At 40.6% G+C, this 23,742-nt stretch overlaps 1 protein-coding gene across 1 annotated transcript; it reads left to right on the forward strand.

Annotated features, from left to right (window-relative positions):
• The first annotated feature begins 290 nt into the window (after positions 1 to 290).
• On the forward strand, positions 291 to 8,645 carry slc2a15b (solute carrier family 2 member 15b). The gene is made up of 12 exons (XM_033979270.2): positions 291 to 398; positions 1,532 to 1,630; positions 2,809 to 2,969; positions 3,047 to 3,171; positions 3,249 to 3,394; positions 3,491 to 3,623; positions 3,983 to 4,170; positions 5,282 to 5,392; positions 5,682 to 5,783; positions 6,144 to 6,219; positions 7,351 to 7,478; positions 7,735 to 8,645. Exons 1-12 carry the CDS (start codon positions 354 to 356, stop codon positions 7,960 to 7,962), a joined length of 1,542 nt encoding a protein of 513 aa, XP_033835161.1. The 5' UTR covers positions 291 to 353; the 3' UTR covers positions 7,963 to 8,645.
• Positions 8,646 to 23,742: the final 15,097 nt, after the last annotated feature.

Here is a 23,742-nt window from a genome sequence, read left to right on the forward strand (position 1 = left end):
TTTTCATGTGATAGGCCTATATCTTAGAAATTAGGCTAGCTGCTGCTTACCACCAGTCCACTAACCTAAACTGAACTTAATTCTACAAAAACATATTTAATAGTTCTTTCATTAATCCTTACCAATTTGACTGGCCACCATGTTAAAACCAGGAAGCGCAAATTGTCTCTGGGCATGAATTTACAGAGCGCAGCGCTCTGATTGGACAAGAGGGCGGAGCATCCGCCCGCGCGCTGGACACGCCCCCCTCCGTCAGAGCAGATAAAGTAGAGTAGACAACACATGGAGATGTGTGGAAAACTTTTGTATATGAACTGTAATCTTCCCCAAGGGAAGAGCACGCTTAAAGTAAAATGGCAGAGGAATTACTGGTGGAAAAATATGGGAAAATTACAGGGGTAAGTAATAAATTATGTTTAGTTATAACTAAATATTTCAAGCAATTTTACGGGATTATTGTATACATATTGATGTTGTAGATTACATGTTTAACACGACTGAGCATAAACTAAACTAAAGTAAACGTTTCTTTCTTTTCCGCATATGGTTGCTTACCATGATGATAAGGTCACATCTGACTGATGGCTAACAAGCCTTAATTGAATCCTGACTGCTCAGCATTGTCTGTTATGAGCTATTTTCACATGTGGCTCTGCTAATTCACTCCATCCGCTAATAAAGATCAAATTAGTTTTCTAAGACTTCAATGCTCTGCTCAGTCTCATTCACACACTGGGTTTATCATTTGCTCTTGTTTAGACACGTTACTTTGTTGCTTTAATCTTAGGCTTATGGTCAACTCACTGCACACATTGTAACTTATGCAACTTTTACAAATATAGTAAGCCATGCCATTTAGAGCTGTTATTATAAAACTCTGGACAATGTATGAGTGTGGTGAACTGTGTGTTAAGTGCACTCAAACATTTGTTACTAATGTCTGTGTCTCAAATATACATTGGTGATAGGCTATATTTCAGTTATGGGTCGACATCTGACCCGACACAAGATTGGGCCAACAAGACTTTCACAGTATTTATAATAAGTACATTAATACATAATAGAAATTCAACCTCATGATTTTATTTCAAATTTTTTCACTGTCATTGTAGCATTGCTTTTTGGAACTAGGCCTACCACTTTCCAATATGTAACTCAGCACTTTGTTGTCCAAGCCTAATATAAACATGATCAATAAAAGCATAATTTTCCTCATGGGGCACGAAATGTTGTCCATCCCTAACATTCACTGCATTCTGCAATCTGGCCACTTCTAATCTCAATATTGAAGTCATCTACCACTCTTTGTGCCTGTCCGAAGCCCTGATAAAACAAACGGGGTCGGCTTGCCACTAGACCCAGGGTAAAGATCAGGAACATGTGTAAAAGTCAATGTGTGAATTAGTACAGAGAAGTTAATCTTAAAGTTACAATGGTTCAAATCAGTTCAGATACTTAATATGTGTCTGGACGGTAATCATCCCTTTTGTGGTTGACTTATAAGCAAGCCTACATTTTCTCTTTGTTTCAGCATCTCACACCTTCTCTGCTGTTAGTGGCCTTCTTGTCCTCATTTGGGAGCTCCATGTTATACGGTTTTAATTTGGCTGTGGTCAATTCTCCCGCCCAGGTTTGTCATTCTCATATTAACAACACTGAAATTATATGTATGATATGTAACCTAACACCTGTCCTGAAACAGCTCTCTATAAAGTACATTGGGGCCATCAGAGTGAGAATTGTTATGTACGGTCATGTGCTCGTGTGTGAAATGTTGAGCGGTTTCACCATGTCACTGATGTTCCAACGTCTTTTATACATCACATGATCCGTACTGTCTGGTCCATATCTGATTTGTAATGGTACAGTGACTAAAGGCCTAGGCCATTCCTGTTTGTCCATGCATAGACTGAGATTGAAGATATAGGCCCATAGAATAGCCCACTAAACAAGGCTTCTCTCACCAGTATAATATAGGCCTACTAAAAATCTGTCTGTTTGAGCTGTTGTTTGATTTTTTTTTCACTTGACATTGATCAGTCCCAATTTTTTTTTTAAATCATTGCCATTCAACCCAAAAATAAATAACATTTCTTTCTGCACTGTACAAATTCTGCTTTACTGACAATTAGAAATGACTGAATCTCGATCTCAATTCAAATTTGATTTATTACACAACCCTCCACAGAATTGTTGAACAAAACTGGCCAACAAAATGCATTACAAATAATAAATGAAGACTTTTATAACTAGGATTGAAAAGCACATGATATTAAACAACTGTCCTGGCAAACAAGGAGTTATGACAGAAAACAAAATAGCACTTCCACTTGAGACCTATTAAAACAACGTTATAATGGATCATTTTGAGTAGTTTTCTAATCTTAGTACACTGTCCTATTTACCTTAAACTGCAGCTAATTCATTGAGGTCACACCTGTAAGCACAGTCTTCAGAACGGAACCATGTCATTTCATATTAGCTCCACTCCAGTGCACCAAAAGTAGGTCTAAAGATGACCCTAAGATATTTCACCATTAATGACAGAAAGAAGTCTGGGCAAAACAACCCTTTATCCAGTTAATTGTGCAGATAGTGCGTCGCATTGCATCTAAAAAAAAAACAACATTAAAATCTGAGCTTTTTCTGAGCTCACAGCTAGATAAATGTTGACATTTGAATTTGTGGCGCTGTGGGAAATGGTTAATGAGGTGACGATGTGGAGGTCCAGTTTATTGGACACCACTGCTAAAAGCAATTGGTGCCAAAACGCTGCCCTTGTTTATCATAATGCGTTTTTCCCTATAGTATATCAAAGAGTTTTATAATGAGACTCTCACTGAGGAGTATGGTTGGGAGACAGATGAAGAGTCCCTCACTGTCCTCTACTCACTCACCGTGTCCATCTTTGCTATCGGAGGGATGACCGGGGCCCTGCTAGTTGGCCGACTCGTAACCACCTATGGGAGGTTGGCTGATCAGTTCAGTTCAAATGTGTGAATCTAGTGTGACATAATAATGAGGCCCACCCTGTCTGTCCAAACAGGAAAGGGACACTGGTGAGGATCACAGTGCTGGTGTTTTTGGGTGGAGCTCTGATGGGCTTCAGCAGGACCTGTAGGATGCCTGCCATGGTCATCCTGGGACGGTTTATCACAGGGGTTCACTCAGGTAGGTTTGAAAGGATACAAATCTATGTAATGTGTTTACAGTTTTAACTATTTATTTTCTCATTCTCTTGTCAACAGGGATCTCCCTCAGTGTGGTGCCAATGTATCTGGGTGAGATTGCCCCTAAAAACTTGAGAGGTTTCTTGGGTCTTGTTCCCAGTATTCACATTTGTATGGGAGTCTTTATTGCTCAAGTTTTGGGACTTGGGGAACTGCTGGGAAAGGTTTGTGCAGTGTGTCCAAATAATATTGGTTGATATAAGTCTTCGCAGTGCACTGTTCATGTTACTATGCTCTAAAAACATTTCCTCTTCTCACAGGAGGAGCACTGGCCTCTGCTCTTGTCTCTGGTGGTTTTTCCGACGATGGTTCAGCTTCTGTTGTTGCCATGGTTTCCAGAGAGTCCTCGATACCTGTTGATCGAGAAAGGAAATGTTCACGGCACTATTGCAGGTTGAACCTTGTACCAAAAATAATTTTTGTACTTACCTTTTTATTGATGTATTGTTAAAATAAATATGAATGAATTCAAGTTTTAGACATTCATGTACAGTTTATTTTTTTTTGTAATCAATAGTGTGTATGTTTGTAGCGAGTCATCAAGAAAGGGAAAGGATGGATGTTTCCTTTAGACTTGAATCCTGACTGTTCACAAGGGAAAAACAAAGGGACAATGATTACTTTTGTATTATTACATTATTTTGTCATTATCAAAGGTTAGTTGGCTTTTTCATTCTAAAAATAGGCATTGGACTTTCTCACTGCAAACATATCTTTTCTGTCTGGTAATCTTATTTTGTTTTCTCCTCAAGCCCTGAAGTGGTACCGTACCAAAGGGAACATCCAAGCGGAGGTGGAGGAGATGCAGGAAGAACAACGCTCCCTGACCTCCATTGAGACCATCTCAGTGTGTGGGCTGCTCAAAGACCGCTGTGTGCGCTGGCAGGTCATCACCATCATAGTGGTCAACATCGGCATGCAGCTGTCTGGCATTGATGCAGTAAGTAAACTGTTCCATGGGTTTCATAGTTATCAAAATCTACTGTTGCTGTAGCAATTAACAATTCAAAACAAAATATTATATCTTTTGAATGTGCAGAAGTCGTCAACATAGCACCAATAAGATGAAACTCATGATTAGGGTGGCACAAATATCAGCACTATTGGACTTATAGCACTATATTCAACTTATTGTTAAACATTTTCCAGCATAATACTCATTGAGGTAGGAGTGTTTATGCACCAGCTGGTCCATTTATTAGGTACACCTGTCCCGCTGTACTGCCAGGTGAAAAGAATATGTAATTGTCCAGCAGATGTCTGTATTTGTTCATGAGACCTCTTGGGACAAACTTTAAGATGCTATAGGCAGATCAGTTTTAGCATAGCAATAATAAACAAATATCATGTGTACAACAGGTCACTGGTGAAATGGCATTGTTTTTGTACCAGATGGGTGTCAGCTACAAAGAAAGCAATAGTAACTCAAATATGATTGATGATCCTATGTCAGTCATATTTGAGTTCAGTGTTATTCAGTGTTTCTTTTAGAACATCTAAGTTGGAGTGCCGAAACAAAATGGCCAATCGATATATATTCAGTCCCTACATATATAAATAGAAGTTAGTAGAGAAATCATAAAATGTAAATCTATTTAGCAGCACTACCTTACTACTGAAAATATATGAACATTTTCCAAACTCTTTGTGTGGCTTTATGTGATATAGAGAGAGAGTTTGGGCATGTTGCTGAATAGTGATGAAATGCTATACATGTGGTTACTAAATCAACAAGACAGCATTTAACTGCGCCCGTCACAAGCTCGTCTACACCTCATCAATGATGGATGTTGCATCAGCAAAGTGTGATTAATGAGGATACACAAATTAATTTCTAGGGGAGCACTTGTCAGAAGTCCATACTGATAAAACGGCATATCTCAAATGCATGAGTGATGGTTGTTCTGATAATAACGATCACTATGATGGATCATGTGTAAACACTAAATGAGCACAGCCAATTTCTGCATCCCCATGAAAATGCTATATATTTCAAAGTGTGTGTGTTTGTGTGTCTTTGTGATACATGTTTGGGTCAATGTCAATTACAGATTTGGTTCTACACAAACGATATATTCAAGGACGCTGGGATTCCTGAGCCCCACATCCAGTACACGACAGTGGGGACAGGGGCCATTGAAGTCATTTCTGGAATGTTAGGGGTGAGTTTCTTCAAGGTTAAACGGCATCTACTAAATTTTGACTGTTTTTCTCTAGACGTTTTGGGACGTTTTGAGACTCTGAAAGCAATTTAAACATCAGGAGTCATATTATTACTTTTGTTTGTGGATAAATATTTAAATGATTGATTCATATATTGTTTCTTCTGTGATGAATTGCTCCATATTTAGTGAGATTGTGTCCTGTACATCTAATCAACTGCATAAGTGTATGTTAATTCTGTTAAAGTAGATCCAAGGTGTAAGTGTAATGTATTTTGATGTGTTGTAGTGTTTCACCATCGAGCGTCTGGGTAGAAGACCTTTGATGATTGGTGGATTCCTGTTTATGGGAGTGTGCTGTGCTGGAATTACTGTGTCTGTCCTTTTACAGGTATTCACTTGTACACTATATTCACATGACTTAACAGTTAAAATACCTGCATTAACATAGCTTCAGCAGTTACATGGGAGTTTCATATATCTAATTATTATCTATGCAGATTATTTATATATTATTTCTACACAACTCTATTTTAGATTCTGTTTAGATTTACAAATTACCATACCATGACTGATCCAAAAACTGCCCTCATTGTTAAAGGTTTCTAAATTAACAAGTATAATACAAATAGATATCAAAGCAAACCTGATGGCATAGTATTTCGCTTTTTGATATTATAATTTAATGTGAATTGTGTTTTTCTTTTCATACATCCGTGTAAGAATAGCATTTGTTTTTGCTATGTTGCAGCCTCATTTAATAATCATGCGGTATGTCAGTGTAGCCTGTGTTGTTGGGATCATTGCTGGCTTCTGCATTGGCCCAGGTAAGACATTTCCCATGCTAATTAATATGAAGTGTAACTAACTCAATATGTGTAGTATTTCCATATGCTTGATCTCTATGCAATAACTTATTTAGACTGCCCTGTATGTAAGGTAACACTGCTCCCTGCTGGACACTTTGATCATAGCAGCCATTTCCAGATAGTATTTCACTGCTTTTATAAATTAGGAAACTATAACTGCCACACACCCTCTGATTCCCCCAACCATTTCTACACAGGAGGAGTTGAGTGAATTAGGAGGCAATAGTTTATAAGCTTTGGCGCCATGTTAAATTGGACCTATGAGGATGATGAATTTGAACGGAGCTGGTTTACATAATGCAATTCATCAAAAGGCAGCAAAATCCATACCTTACATACACTGATGATTTCTGCGGCTGCAATTACACATTTAATAGCTCATTGTTCATAAGCTATCCGTGATGTATATGGTTTCCTTCACAAGAATTGCAGACTGCACACCGAAGCGCTCCATAGCCACCACATATGTTGACAAATTATAGTCTAGTTATTGGTTTGACAATATGAAACCTTCATCTCTGCAATTATCATGCAAAGATAATGAGGGCAGAGCTCATCATTAAAGCCTTTACTAATGCATTTTTCAGCTTCACTTCTAACAATGAAGAATTATGTGTTGAACGCCTGGGCAATGCTATGCTATAGAGATACTGTTGTACTTCCAGCTAATGAATCGAGGAAGACACACTGGGCTTTTGTGTGGCTAAGACAGAAATGATCCATTTTATACTGTATTTTCCTTGTCATAATGAAAAAATTGTTAGTGTTAGTGTCTGAATGTACAGGAATTATTAATAAAGAAAGAAACTAAATGAAAAGCACCAATGTTACTATGGCAGAATAAATAAAAACTGTGCACAGACCTGTTGAAAAATGCAATATACAGTGCATGTTTTGACCACACATACCTACTACACATTTGTGAATTATTGTATCAAAAAACACACTTTGCAATGCATTTCGGTGTATGTTAATTTACTAGCAAATAATTCTCATTCTTCAGTTGGTCATTAACTATGTGAGCTATGAAGCTAAGATGATGAGCCCTTTTTAATTAAAGTATGTTTTCATTTCCCTCCTTTGTTATAGCCGGGGTACCCTTCCTGATCACTGCAGAGCTCTTTAAACAGTCTCACCGTCCCGCTGCCTACACTGTGGCAGGCTGCCTTAACTGGCTGTCCAACTTCACCATAGGATTCCTCTTCCCTTTCCTGGAGGTATGATCTTTCATGCATTGTTGTACAGAATTTTAAACAGCATAAAGCTACACTCTACCTCCAGACCTGTACGCCTAATAACCAATGTATTTATTATTATTATCTTCTCTTTTACTGCAAAGTTCATATGTAAATGTAAGCCATCTATCTATAGTTGCAAATGTTTAATTATTCTATTTCAACTACTGTAGAGTTTTAAATTTTAAATTAAAATCATAATTGGTCATAATACCTTATTTTATCCTTGTTTCCTCAGATGGACATGGGTCCTTATTGTTACCTGATATTCTGTGTGATTTGTTTGGGAGTGGCTCTGTACACGACCATCATCATTCCAGAGACCAGGAATAAAACATTTATGGAGATCAGTCAGATGTTTGCCTCCAGAAACAACATCCTTGAAGATGAGTTAACGTCAAACGGACATCTCAAAATGTCTATGATGAACGGTTATGGGACCCTTGGACATGGTGATTCGACGTAAAGGGCTAAAGTTTTAGCCATTTACATAGAAAAGAGGAAATCTGCTGCTTTATGTACAAAGATCAACACATACTCAATCTAGTAATGTTCAAAATACGCCTTTATCCCCAAGACAGACATCAAGCTGTCACGCATTTCAACTCAACCATCAGAGGAATTTTAATCAATGTTACCATATCTGATTTTACACTGAGGCTCTTGTTGTTCTCTAGTAACTGTAATATGTTTGAACTAAACCTTTTTTAACTTATTACTGATATTATTACTGCTTACCAAAACATATTTGCTTGTGCAACATGGTAAATAGGATCTTACATATTTATTATATTTATTTAATAGTCCTACTATAACCTTATATCTGATATGATCTCTACATAAAGGAGATAGAAACGCTATGGCTACTGTAGTAGTCATTTCACCACTTACACTGGAAATGAAACAATCAGACATGTTTGTATGGCTCATCGTTGTTGTATGCTTTTTTGTTGTAGCTATTTAACATACATCGTATTATAAACTCTGTTCTGCCTTTGTTTTTGTTTTTTTACATTTGCCTTGTCGTTGAGCATACACATACTGATTTGGCATAGCCTTTATTTCTCTGACATTTATTGGTTTATGGCCCCTGTCTGTTTCCTGGTTTGTTTAATGTTTAAAGTAAAATAAGCCTCTAACATACAGCTATACACCACCTCTTGATTGTCTTCATTTTGCAGTTTTCTGTTTTGTGCCAGAGCTGCAGATTTGGGACTATTACAGTGTAAAGGGAGGGATGGGAGCAGTGGTTCTCTCTCATGTGTTTGTACTTGAAGCCTCTGGGCTGGCTGATCCATCTGTCAGGCCCTGCAGAAGGACCACCGCCCCCGACTGGGGCTGAATGGATATGTTGTCACAACCCTGCTTGTTCTGCACAACACAAGAGAGCGCTCTAGAGGCTAGACATCCACTATTATACCCTGACAAGGTTGTTAAATTGTCTGTGGAAAGTTATTTTGCCATTTGCAAGTACAACCACATTCTGAAGTATGTTCCAAATGATACACATTTTATGGCTGATCTGTATGAAGAAAATGTAGAGGTAGAGTGTGTTTGTGTCGAAGAAGAGAGGCCAAAGAAAAGGGTGGGCAGCGCTGCTGGGTTTGAGAAGGTCAGTGTGAGCAGTTGTTGATTTGCTGCTGAATGACAAATGGGCCGCAGTTTAACTCCTGGGAGAGGACAAACTGAGGCCCTGTTCCTCGTGCCTGTTCATATGTAACGTCACTCCCAAACAAAAGGGCTTGTCTCGACACTACACTATATTTCTGTGGATAATGCCACGCCGCACTGTGCTTATGTGAAAACACACACCAACTCTTAACTCACTCCGCCTCGGGCAGCCACGAGCTATAAATCAAACAAATAGCATCACAGCCTGGCGAGGAGGCATTCCAACAGATAAAATGCTCTCCCACACAACAAAGCCACACTCACTGCGTAATTAATTGCAACAAATTACCTCTTCCTCTCCCCCTCGGCCCCCACCTCTCTGCTTTTTACAGCAAAGACAAGCGGTGGGCTACGCGGCGCGTACCTGTGCGCGGTAATGACACCACTACACACAGTTACGCGCATACGCGCACAGGCCCTTCATAAGTGCTTTAATGTGGCTTATTGCAGTGTGCGCTCCCCTTAGCCGTGGAAATATTCGCTTGACGGATGTGCTTTGTCGCCGGCGCTCCCCGGCGGAGGGCGGCTGTCAGGGAAGAGATGATAACATTAACAGGGAGCCAAGGCGATGACAAATGCCTGTTATCAGCGAACGAGGCCGGTGACAAATCGAACGGCAGCGCCCAGGCAGCCCCGGCGCGGCGTAATAAAAAACAAGATGGATGGCACAGCCAGGCAGGGCCCGCGTTAATGCGATTTCGACTGCTCTCCCTGACTCCCAATTAAGGCTGGGGGGAAGAGGGCGGGGGCCGTAGCTGCTGTTGAGCGCGAGAAGAGGAGAGAGGAGGAAGAGGAGATGGTGAGGTGAAAATGGGCTGATGGCTGATACAGAGGCAGATGTGAGGTTAATGCAGTCAATGGCACGAGAATGGAATGAGGAGTTTCAGTGCTGTGTAGGCCTAGTCTGTTAAAAAGCAGCTTCTCTACTTCTCTACCCTCTACCAGTTCGGCCTACTGTTTCAAATGTGGACTGACTATAAACTGTTTTTCGTTCTCAACAGTTAAATCAGGGCTCCCAAGACCAAGGCAAGAGAGAGCATGAGCAGGAGCCTACAGAACTTGGACAGAAGCTTAAAGGTAGGCCAGTGTTGACAGCAAAATCTAAAGAAACAGATGTGTAATTTAAAATAATACAAATAATTATCTTTAGTCTATTGTCTCAAAGTGAGGGGACAGAATGTAGCAGCTTTAATTGCAGTAGAGCTTTGCCTTAAGTGCTCACTTCTCCATCAGTGAGTGCCTCAGAGGTGCAGGTTGTTAAGTGTCTCTGTGGCCAGATGGACTCTCATTAGAGTCTATCTAACTGCGACAGTAATGAACAAAAGCCCTCAGCCTCACTGCTCACTTTAAATCCAACATGTCTGACCAAACGACTCATGTCTGGACCGCACTGTTTCTTTGATTAGCACAATCAGGTGTGCCACAGTAAAGCACTAAGGAAATCTGCGGCTGTGGTTTCCTATTGGCTCAAGATTCAAGGGCTGCACCCTGAATCATCTCTTATAAAAACAGGCCTGACAGACAGACAGCCTATTGCTTATAGAGAGAGCTATAGAGATGAGCTACGACTGTGTCCGTGATGACTGGTCCAACTCGTCTTGTCCAAGGCCCCAGATGTTATCAGTTGCTAAAAGGATCAGTGCAGGATATTGAGGAATGGCTGCAGGACCAGGGGCATCTGTGGCCCAACACCCAGGGGCTGCTGTTTTGTCACTCTGACAGTGTTTTATAAAAGGCTCAGGAAGCTCAGAAGGCCTGCGCAAGTGAGCCCATATATCTCCAGCTATTACACCCAGGCTACAAGAGAGGCCCGAAATGACAATGAAATATGGTTCGGGCTACGAGGGAAAGAGGGAACAGGGACTAAAGAGGGACGTGTTGGGCTCGTCATGGAGCCTGCAGGGAGTGTGCTCCAAATCAGCGACAGATGCACAGCTCTAGAGACACTAACCCTCTGTATGAAGCACGCACAGGTGAAGACGTGTGGTTCAACACAAAGCTATGGAGAGAACAGACTCTGCTCTCCTTCTCTGGTATTAGTCTGAAAGAACAAGGAGAGATTAGAGGCCTGCAGGGGACCGCAGGAGGAGGGAGGGGCCAAACTCAGGCACTGTGTCCCTGCATCATTAAGTTGTCAAGTGGACGCCGGGCCCGAAATATGACTGGGAGTTATTGCCAGGTCCGGGGCTGATGATATAAGAATTACAGTACATGGATCATAGCTGGATCGATAGGTAGACAAAGTCATTATGGAGGGGCTAGAGTTCAATGCGTCCCCGGGGGTGTGAGCAGGGACACAAGCTTATATTTATCACCTCGCGCACACACAGGTGGGAGCTGTGTAGTCTGCTTGTTGCACTTATTTCCAAAGCCATCAGTTGGGGCTATTGATTTTGTAGGACCAATATGGCTCACAAATGAATGTGCTGGCGCATAAAGGTGTGCTGTCCATCTTTGTGTGTTTACAGGTAAGCTAAACGTCTGTCTCCTCATCGTCAGCCGTTCGGTCACTCTTTGTCCTTCCTTGCTATGTCTTTGAGGCCAAGGAAAGCAGAAAGGATAGGGAGCACCACCAGGGCAGCATCGATCCGCTGTTTGCCGAGAGAAATTAGGCATGAAATTAAAGCTCCCATCAAAAGCCAGTGCCGGCGCTGTCACCTGATCCAGCAGTATTTATACTCCCTGGAGATGATGATGATGTTGTCAGCCTCACACTGGTGATAATAGGAGAGAGAAAGAGAGAAAAAGAGTCTTTGGTTCGCCTCCATCCCGCGCCACTGACCTGCCATCATTTATACTGCCAGGACCCAAGTGCAAGGTTAGCGCCAGCCCGGGTCCTCATAAATCACTGCACTGCTGGACGGAGAGGGGCCAGGGTCAACGGCGCTCACAGCCAACCTCTGCTGATGAGAGAGTATTTATAGATCAGGCAGAGGGAGGAAGAGCAGGTAAGGGCTGTTCAGAAGGCTGTGTATTTATCGTACAATGTTTATTTACGTAAGTGAAGGTACAAAGTGATGATGTTAATTACCAGAAGTAGAAAGAGTGAATATTTAAGCAAATGAAAATACGCACAATTATGCTAATGATCCAGCTAGTTATAGTCCTGAGCAAACCAAGCTTAAGATCTGAAGATGGGTCCCAGGGTACTGCACTGCGATCGCCCACTGCTCCTGACAGGTTGACCATATAGGCATTGAAATGTGGGTCAAATGCAGATAAGATTTCCTTGTGGGGTAAAAAGTATGTCTACTTTAATTTAAATCTATTGTTACATAGACCCATTAACAAATAAAAGGATACTGAGTAATCAAATTAATATAATCAATCTATAAACCTATAAGCCAATATGAATACCATTCATCTTTGAAAAGCAGACTATATGACAGATTCATTACACGTCTTAAATAATGTAAAAAAAACAAACAAAAAAAAAACAACACATAATCGAATTAATTTTCCATTATAAATATGTTATATAATTCCACCAGTGGTAATTACAACGAACTCCTGTCCTGTCAACTTGTCTATTTAGGTTTTGCTGTAATGACCTCTTTGAACTGTGGGGGGCGCCCATTCACAACACATGGTGCAGCACCTGCCCTCAGACTGCAGCACTTGTGTTAAGCAGACGCAGGAGCAGGAGTTGCATGTACACACCTAATCAAAAACACAAACCTGTCTGCTCTCAGTCATGGACACATCAGAACCATTTTCTCTTCAAATCTGCGCTCTCATATGCAGCTGCTGCCAAGCACACTGTTTTGACAGAAGTACAGTGGTCCAGTATGCTGCGGTGCTGCTGGTCCCGGGTAAACACAGGGTTAGTCACCACAAGATGACTGGTTGTCCCTCAGACTCTCCCCTTGCACTAGCCGCTCGCTGCAGGACTAACCCTCCAGCAAAAATACACTGTAGGGACGGGGGCCAGATTTTGAAGAAATATTGCTTAAAAGTTTTCAGTGTCATATGAAGCTGCACTTCATCTATCTCTGGAGTCTTGACATTTACAGGTTCTGTAATGTTTAAAATAATAGCCCAGTCGAAATATTAAAGACAGATAGAAATGAATAAAACACAATAAAAATGTAACTGATCAATTTCTAATGACTTTAAGCCAAAATAGTAACATTCAAACTTTACTACAATAATAATATTATTTAATCAATTGCATACCTGTGTCATAAACGCTGAAAAGCAAAAAAAATCCAGGAGTAAAACAGCTTCAGGCCTAAACTAATGCACCACTAAAACAGGACACTCGCATGACTTCAAATATGTCTTGATTAGCAATAATGGTAAGGCACAAGAGTCCTGTCTAAAACATCAGCTCTGTGATTATGATTGAATGCATTTTGACAGTGTTAGACCCCTGTGTGTGTGTGAAGGTCAGTGTGACAGATAGGAGGTGCGTTTGATCGATAAGCATCACCCGCCCCGTGGCTCACTGACAGCTCCTGTCAAGTGTCCAGCAGGACGGGTATCAAATGGATCACCTCTTTTACCTCCACGCCCCCTCCCCCACCCCTCACTGACTTGGGACGGGAACTGTCACTAACGGCCACTGTCACATACCAGTTGGGTGCTTTCAGCACCCTGATAACAGCCCGCGGAGGCTCAGCAGCACCCTATCCCGACTGTAAGGGGGCCGCAAGTGTGTCAGAGGAGAGCTGTTGACTGTTGGCCTCTCTTACGGGACAGTGGCTCTGGGTGGGCCTCTCCCGACCCAATTAGCATTTCGTTAATTTAGTTACATGAGATCTGCCCCACGGAGATAATGACAGAACATTGAGAATCATTGAGATTTTGAGGTTACTGTGTGGTTAGTTTTATTGATCCAACTTGGAATTTAATGAAGAAATCACAGCAGAAGAGATGACAAGATAAAAGGTGGAAAATGCTATAGTTAATGAATGTAAAGTAGGTTAGAAGATTAGATCAGTAGATTAAGCACCAACTCAAAACACATGATTACAGAAGGATCAGTGGTCATTAATTCAGTACGAATATGTGTCATATGATAATAGTGATATGACACTAAAGAACCAGGACAAAATAATGAAATTATAATCTAATACTAAAGCATGGCTAAACCAGCCATAAAACAGAATTAAGGCAGGTCTACACTCATCCAGGACGGATCACTGAAAAGGGCACTCGCTATATTAGGGCTGCAAAATCAAATCCGAATTTGAGTTGGTCCAATTATCTCATCTCAAAGACTGCAGTTATTTAGACAATAGAATGTCCTCCGAAGAAACAAAATTTCCTCTCTTTTATAGAACAATCTTTCTATAGTTGTAGTTTAGACCTCTACAAACTTTCATTAGTTCATCAGTTCCTTCAAATGTTAATGGTCTCTGAACAGAATTCTACTTAAAAAAAAATATCCAATTACAATTGCAATACTTGAAATAGATTTTTTCCCCAAATCACGTAGCCCTACTCTCAATTATGCCATCAAGTGCTAAAGACCACAGAAGAGGCCTTGAATCACTTGTAATATCCATCTCACATCTTGAGAAGCACTGAAGTGAACTAACACTACGTATCTACATAATTCTATAACCTGCATGAAGGTGCTTATGTGGAAAACAACTGGCTGAGATGAGTTATGAGCCTTGAAACCTATACTTTCAACTTTTGTTCAGCACAAGCTTGTTAAAGGAGACCTACTACTCTGCAAAGCACTCTTCATTGACCCAGATCACAGATGTGGAGGTGGTGCGGCCCTTTTGTGACTGAAGTCTGAAAAATACTTGTTTGTGTGTCTTTCTTTGACCATAACCCTGCATTCTTCTGCACTTACACCCACAACGGTGTCCCTTAACCGAGATGCAAGGAAACAGTGTGTCTCTCTCATGTGTGTGTGTGCGTTTTAGGTGAAGCAGGTTGAGTGGGGGTGCAGAGGGTGACAGGAAGATAGCGTTGTTGATTGACACATCTGAAGAGGAATGCCACAATCTCCCAGAGTCCTGTGCGGCGTGGTGTCCAAGAGCAAATGGTTAAAAGCATTCCTGTCAGCTAGGGTGCGAGTGAAAAGAGGGAGATACTAAAAGAGGAGTTTGTTTTGACCCCCAGTGAAGATGAACCCTATCCTCCGCTCCAGAACAGCAACAAGGCACAGTGCACACACAATATTTATATGAGAATGGAGAACGGAGTGAATAGACAGTAAGCACTTAGCACGTAGCACGTAGTTATAATAAAGTATACAAATGAATACTTTTACTACTCAGAACTGTACTACTAACAATTTCACAAAAAACACCAAATAGCATGATGCATTCATTCAGATTTCTATCAAAGCTAAATATTTTACTACTACTAAAACTACATTTACTTCAGCCATTGTCCTACTTAATTATATATATTTTTTATCATTATACTTAAAATTATTACTGTTACTACTAGTTCTATTAGCACATTTACTGTTCAACACCATACTACTAAGTTCTAGTTTCTGTACTTACACTGTATTTGAAAGGGGCCTGATTCCCACCCACTGTGGTGAAGCAGGCGATGGTTGACCCTCTCCGAGCGGCAGGTTAAACGGACCACACGACAGGGGCAGAAGGGTCACACTTACAACCTCTAAGTGTTTCTACAGGCGAGAGGGAGGGAGAGACATGTATGGATGAATGGTAAAGGTGTAGAGTGAGAAATACAGACAGGAGATCAGAGAGGACAAAAAGGAGAGACTGATGAAGATGTTAAAAGAGGACAGAGAGCTTGGGTTTCCATGATGCAACAGTTGGCCTTTACACTGACTTTAACTGCAGCCCTGAGACCTGCTCAGACCAGAGCCCCTGGATCTGCTTTGAAGACTACTGCGAAACCTGTCAAGGATTAAAATGTCAACTGGATGAGGTCTTTCTATGGCACTTGAGTCTTTTTGGTCAAAGTTAATCTTATAAATAAATGAATCATTAGGAGAGAGGGTCTGCACATGGTCATTTGTTTGATTGTGTTTCAGACAGCTTTAATTGCCCCTGTTGATCTGTACATCCCAATGAACAATGTCATGTTGTCAGTGTTATTCAGTTCATTTTTTGCTGCTAACATATACGCTGAAAATCATACATTCTTGGACAGATCATCTCTCCACAGATCTGACCTGTAACCTGTCTTGTAGTCTCTATGTAGAAAAATACTTTAATGCTATACTGTCAAACATTCTAGGTAAAGTGATAACCAATCCATAGAAAAATACAGGTGTGAATTTCTCCACTAAAAATGTGTTGAGAATCTAAGCCTTTAATGTAAACAAAAGCATTTTTATATTTATTTTACACATATTAGTAATGTTTGTACTGTGACGAGACTACTTCTTTGAGAGACCATAAGATCATAGTTGTGGCAGGCACCTTCCCATCATGCATTGCTATTACAGTCCACGTCCACTTTTGAACCCCAGTGACATTTGCCCTGACTGTCTAGACCATAGTAATAACACATATAAATACCTGGAGTGAGTGGCATTCCCATTTGATGTAAAGTGATCTTCTGAGAGCGTTCCAGGTCCAATTGAACAAGATCACGGGCACTAATCTCCGAATGCAAAATCCCTATTAAAATAACCCATAGTAAAGACAATGATAAAAATATTTTACCAATCTTGTGCTCGGTAACTATGGTTACAATATCTACGTCCACCCATGTCCTGGTTGAGTCTGAATGCAGCTGGAGTAATGAATAAAAACTATTATGGTGCAGATTTATTGAAGTGTATGTATTGCAGATGTTGAATGGAGTGTTCATAGATGTAATATGAGTATGTCACATATCTAGTAAACCTGAAGCCTCAGTCAGACCTGTTATTAAGCCACGGCCCAGTGCAGGATTTGGACACTTTCCCAAAAATGTAACTCAGCAAAGTCACCACGAGACAAAGGCCCAAGAAGTGTTCAAAAAGTCAAACTTTGTCACTCTAATGTAAAGCTACACTATGGAACTTTTCTGGAAGAGAAATCCCACCAGTTTGTCTTGATTGAGATGACAATGTTTTGTCTAGAGAATGCAGAATGTAGGCAAAGCAATAACATACCCATGGAGACAAGCAGGTAGCGTACCCCTCTCCAGAAAAGTTACACACTGAGCCTTTAAGTAAGAGTATAGATAATAATTGCAACAGTTAGTAATTCAGATGTTAAAATTAAGAAAATGTAAGCCACTGAGCGTGTTCAGTACGAAATTCTATTCACTATTTTACTTCTTTCAGGCTAATTGTAGTTTTATCCTATGTCATGTAATTATACTGAGTAAGAATTACACAAAACCAAAAAAAAAACAAAAAACAACTTGATATGTCAAAAAATGCACTACTGGCTGATCAGTTTGTATTGAAATGTGACAAATGTGATACATTCTATATACACAAACCTGACTTGAACCCATAACTTGCCATTAAAGATTACGCCCCCATTATAACAGAAAACAAAAAGTACACAATATGTATCTTTATCTTTCAGTGATACTGGCAGATAAAGGGTTAAGTCCACAGATGTGCGTTGGAGATAGCAGGAGCAGCCCAGGAATCCTGCCGACTGGTTCATGGTAAAATAATTACGGGTGTCTTTGAAGGACTAAACAAACACGAGCAGAGAGTCCATGACTCAAAGCGTACCCTGCAGCCACTCATGCTAAAGGCTGCCCTGCCACACAGATCCCTCATCTCTTCAGCTTTTTTTATTCCACATTTTAGGACTCTAGCTGGTCCCTGGAGGAGGCGAGGGAGGGGGGCAGAGGGAGGAAACCGGGGAACAGGCCCAGGTGATCTGTGGGTCAGTTTTTTACATCATTTCTGTGGCGGCGCTGTTGGAGTACTTACCCACAAATCCATAAGTGTTACTATAGCACTATTAAAGCTGCCCTTGTTAAATGCCTTTTAAAATATTTCACAAAATGCGTGTATTGTCCTATACACTCATGATGTGAACTGGACACTGTTCGTAGATCATGTTGGTGCATTTTGATGGATGTAATGCAGGAGCTGAATATGACTGCTGTAAGTAAAGGCATCTTTACATCAAGTATAAAAACACATGGGTCTGTCTTTGATTTACATTCTTATGGGAAAAACACATTGTAGGCTGTGCTGAGGAGTAACAGAAATGTAACAAGAACAGATCAAACACATAGTTTAGCTTCTTCAACTATGAGCAATAAATTAAGTGATTTATAATGGAAAAGGAGATGGGTTAAAGCAATTAAAAATGACAGGATGTATGATTGAATGCCAAGACTCTTAACTGTCACGGAGTTAACATCATGCATTTCATACTTGCACCTCAAGTGGCAGCACTCCTGTGTCCAGCTCTATGGGTACAGGGCATCAGGTGTAAAATAGATGCAAAACCATCTTCATAACACTGAATCAGAATTTGTTCCTATGCTTAAAAGTGGTTTTGAATGCCATGCTTGACATAAAAAAAAACAAAAAAAAAAAAAAATATCACTGATAGAGTGGTCATATCCACTGTCAGTTTTGTGGTGTGATTCCAGCTCCCACAAATGAATACTGTTGGTGTGTCTTTGGGCAAGGCACACAACTCATCTTGCCTCCAGTGTTTGCATACACTGGTGTATGAAAATGTGTGTGAGTGGGTGAGCGGTTCCTTAATGTAAAGTGCCGTGAAGGTGAAAAGTGCTCTATAAAAATGTGGCCATTTACCATTTAAAAATGTGTATGAACTTCATGTCGTATCTTTGAATAGAAGATCTCACAGTATAGCCATTGTACACAGGGGGCCGGACCCTCTCCCCATTGACTTTGGCCCTGAGCCGGGCTTCACCCAGAACACTTCCTAGTTAATCATATGGTTACCGCTTTCAGACAGATAAGCATTCACACTTAGGCCTCATTACTAATTGCATGTCCCAGAGCAGCCAGGCAGCTTTGGACAAAGTAAACATGAGTCCTCTTACTGGGCAACTGGGAATCGAACCCTCAACCTTCACGCTCCATGGTCAGCAGTTAATATCTGTGATAACATAATAATTACTTCCCAAAATATATATAAAAACACAAAATCAAAAAGTGAATGGCACAAATAGGATAACTTCTGCTATATATTTGGCCAAAAGTCTAATTTTGCCATCACTATTAGTACAAAGATTACAGCTCCAATGGCTAACAACTAACTGCTACTTCTTCTAGACACTATTAGACAACTGCCATCTCCACATCCATATTTCCCCCACTTACAAATTCACTGTCTGGTTGAAAAGTGAAAATGTGGACAGTCAGAGTGCATCTCAATAATTAGTCTTTATCATGTGTGGGAGTGTACAGAATGACTGGAGCAGGATGCCGATCTCAGAGAAACACTGATGATGCATACGGCCCGGCTCCTAAAACTTGCTTCCCATTTTTCAGCAGCCTCTCTGAACACACGCTAATGCTCTGGATGAGAAATGCTTTCATTAGCCTTTGTTTCATGTGGTCTATAGAGGCGAACTGGGCACAGGGCAGTGGCAAGAAGTGATGAGCTGGGCTCATTTTGGCTCATGTCTTCTTATTACTGTGTCTTTTAATGCTTCCTCCATAAAAATACTGCATCTCATATCGTGACCCAGAAGGGAGAGCTCAACTGCTTTGTGTGTTTCCTTACAGGACAATTTAAAGCATGAAATGGGAGTGAAGAGTGAAAGAGACATTCAGCAGATTGTCTGAGTTAGCAATAAACTCACCACAGAGGTCAGCACAGATCCTGCATGTGCTGCAGTCTCCTACAGCACAACATTCTTGCTAAACAAACTAAACAGCTTTAAAAACAAAAACAAAACAGATTGCACTAAACATATAACATATATGTAACAAGAATATGCTGTAAAGGAGAAATGTTTGAATGAAAAGAAGCTTAAAATGGCAATGATATGGCAAATAGACTTACAAGAACGAACAAGCGAGAGATAAAGGCTGAGCGTGAGGGGGACCTGTGGAGGTATAGGTCCCACAGGGCCTTTGAATTTCCCCTTTTTCTTGTGTGTTTTTCATGCTCTCTCAGTGCAGCTCCACACAGCTGTTCCAGGGCCAGGGGCTGCTTCTCCAGAGCCCAGATAAAAGAGGCGCTCAGAGCAGCCGCCCGCAGCAGCCCTGCAGGTAGGTCTGCTAAAGCCATTGCTCTGCTGTCCACTGCCCTGCACATGGGGTAAAAAATTTAGCAAGAGCGAGAGAGTAGGAAGGAAGGGGAAAAATAAAGGACGATGTGAAAGAATAGAAGAGAAGAACCAGAGGAGAGCGATGATGGACAGGAGTTGGAGATGCCCCTAGCCGCTAGCTAGCACTGATAGACCTCTGCACCCCTCATGCCAGGAATGATGTCTGCTTTTATTGACTTTGTTAAAGCATTTTCAGTCCTATTTCCTATGTGTTTACAAGACAGTAAATCGTCTCCATTCAGACATTTGGTCTGAAGCTTTGTGGAAAATAAAGACTTTTGACTGAGCCAACAACAACTTTGCATGTTCACGTCAAACAGGGACACTCTCGGGTCCTCTCTTCAGCTTTATACCCTTCATCTGTTTGTACAAGAAATAGTAACGAGACATTTAAGATGCAACCAACGGCATAAGAAAATGCTGTTTCATTGAGCAGCTGTTATAAGCCTCCATTACTCTTTATTTAATATTATGGAATGCCACTCACAGTCTTTGCTAACACATTTGGGTTATGGCAAAACTGGGTCCTTAATCACTTCTACAACTGGGGTCATTCCCAGACAGTCGTTTCATCCAGTTACACAGGCGAGCAGGTTCTCAGCTTCGCTCCAACATGAGAAAGTACTTCCAACCTCATTTTGTGGTCAGAGCTGTGACGGCTTTTCCAAAATTTCTCACCGTAACAATTTTCTCCGGCTTTGGCATTAGGACATCGACTCTCTGAGTAAAACACACAGGCACTCTCTCATCACCCGCCCCCACAGCCCCCTCCTGGCATGAGACACTCACGCTCAGTACTGACCGAGATGAAGAAAGGCCTCCATAGGGCATAACAGGAAAATAGTGTTTGTGGAAGATTCACCTGTCTCAGATCAAAATTTTGTCATAGTTGTTTTACATATAGAGAATTAAAATCTATCCCTGAAATATCACCTGCTGTCATATGTTTAGTTTAGAATTTGATCTGAAAAATACAGTATAAATTACAAAAAATAATTCAGATTTTTTTTAGATCTGGAAAAATGAGTGATATTGATATTCAATGCATTTGCCCCATAGTTTCCCATAATAATAATTGGTAGATTATAGACAGCTAAGATTGCCTTGATAATGCGGCCTGTTCAACTCATTTATTACATTTTCTTAATCTTTGTTTGCTGTGATTTAATAAAACATTATAGGCTTTAGCCTAGATGATGGTGCAGTCCTTTTTACTGGTTTGGGGTTGGCACAAAGACTGCACTGACCTCCCCTTGTGGTTGAAAGAAGGTAGCAAGGTTTCACAAAAGAAAAGTGGGGCAACTTCTAAACAGATTATATTTCAAGTTGGACTTGAAAATTGTTAAATAAATGTTGTAACTTTCGCCGCTACAGCGTTATTAATCTCCCAAGTCATCTTCCAAGAACAAAGTGATGCAGTGCTGAGAGCTGTGCCTTTTGGGCCAGTGTGAGGTAAATGAATGGGTTCTGCTCTGTGGTGGTTATAGTGGCACATTATGCTATTGCTGTAGTCGAGCAGTGGGGCGTGCTGACAACAGGTGGCAGAGGAGTTTTTCTTCACTTTGAGGTCTGGTTGGTTAGCAGTGCGGCGGCTACCATATGATACCAGAAGTCCCAACCATCCCACCCTCTTTCCATCTCTCTCTCCTCCTCCGTCTGTCCTCTTCCTGGCGCTGCATGTCTACCTTTCCACTGGCCCTGGCCTTATGCAAGAGTGTGTGTATTTTTATGTCTCACATTAGCTGAAGGGAATAATACTCCTCACCCCGAATGGTCGTCTACTTTGGGCCTTTTCAGACATTCAGTCACTTCTTGTCTAAGAATAACCAATGTGCATCCATGCCAAGATGTCCCTCACTTTTTCACTATACTCCTCTCCCTGATACCAGGGTTTTGTATTAGGAAAGGCCAAACTAAATGGGAAAGCACATTGAGAGCGGAGAGAAAGGCAAAGGATTCTGGGACAGAACTTGGACCTGTGTCAACCTCTCTTGTTGTCATTAATAAGCTACAAAATTTGGACACTAGAGAATGTTGTTAGGTATGTTAAGAACAAGTGTAATAAATGATCAGGATCATGTTTCAGAGCTTACTTTAAAGTTCAGTCTGGACAATCTTAACCAAAAGAGCCTGACTTTTTTGTTTGCAGATTGAACTAGGCCCAAATTATAATCGTCTGCAGTGGGACCTTGTTTAGCCTGAGAGATGTATCAGCTAACCAAAACTAGATCAATGACTGCATTTCATTTCTTAGATCAACATCAAAAGGCTCAACTTATGACATTTAAAACAATGTAAACAAACAAAACACATAAAACTATGAATTTTTGAATTGTACAAACAAAATTAATTACAGTTAACTTGATCATGAACTTGTAGGTGCTATACAATTCAATGTTTTAAGTATAAATATGTTTATTAACCCGGATCAATGCATTAAATATAATCACATTATCAACAAAAATAGTTACATTTTTGCAAAACTCAAAAACACAAGCCAAATGTGACCCATCAGAATAAGACAATTAAAGATCCTCCAGTCCAGTGCAAATGAGTATGTTTTCATGATGAGTTATTGTGTGGTCTTTAGAAAAATCCACTTATCAGTTCGAATATAATGCACATGGATTTGATATTATGTGCCACAGCCCATACTCACAGGGTCAATATAGAAAGAACAAAGGGCTGAATTGTTCCAGGTGGCAAAATCACTTGTTACAGGGTCCCACTGGAACTAATAAGGCAGGCCCATTTTCACCCTCTAAATCCCTTGAATTGGATAAAATGACTGATTTACAGCTAAGACACTGACTAAGCTCCCATTGTTTTATATAGAAGTATATCTTTTCACTTTGCCTGGGTCCCTGGACGGGGGGTTCCCATAGTGGTGTTATGGTACAGGTAAAATAATGGTCCTTGATGACTTTCGACTCAGGTAACAGATTAAATCACCAGAGGCAGCAGTTAGACTGTGAGTTTTTACATGTGAATGTTACAGAGCCGGAGAGAAAGAACTCACCGCAGAAATCACAGCGATGTGCTTTTGTAAAATTAGACCTATGCTTTAAGTGGCTTATATGAAATAAATTGGATTGTGACACATGGGAAGTAAAAAGGGTCCGCGTATCACGACCGTGATCTTAAAACAACCTGCAATGCAAATTCTACAGTTGGCCACTTCAGACATAGTTGCAGAAAATGACGCATGTATAATCCTAGTACAGATGATATATTTAGTCTGTCTTTGAATGATAATCTCACAGATGACATTTTGCGCGTGTGATTATTGATATATTTATAGATCTGCGGTGGAATAACTGTTCAATTAAGTATTCAGTTTCAAATTGCTTCCAGCTCGGAACGCTCCGCCTGCTCTCACAGGATAGTAACTTTCCCGCAACTTTAGGTATTT

Source organism: Periophthalmus magnuspinnatus, chromosome 1 (genome assembly GCF_009829125.3).
Source record: "Periophthalmus magnuspinnatus isolate fPerMag1 chromosome 1, fPerMag1.2.pri, whole genome shotgun sequence".
Lineage (NCBI taxonomy): Eukaryota > Metazoa > Chordata > Actinopteri > Gobiiformes > Gobiidae > Periophthalmus > Periophthalmus magnuspinnatus.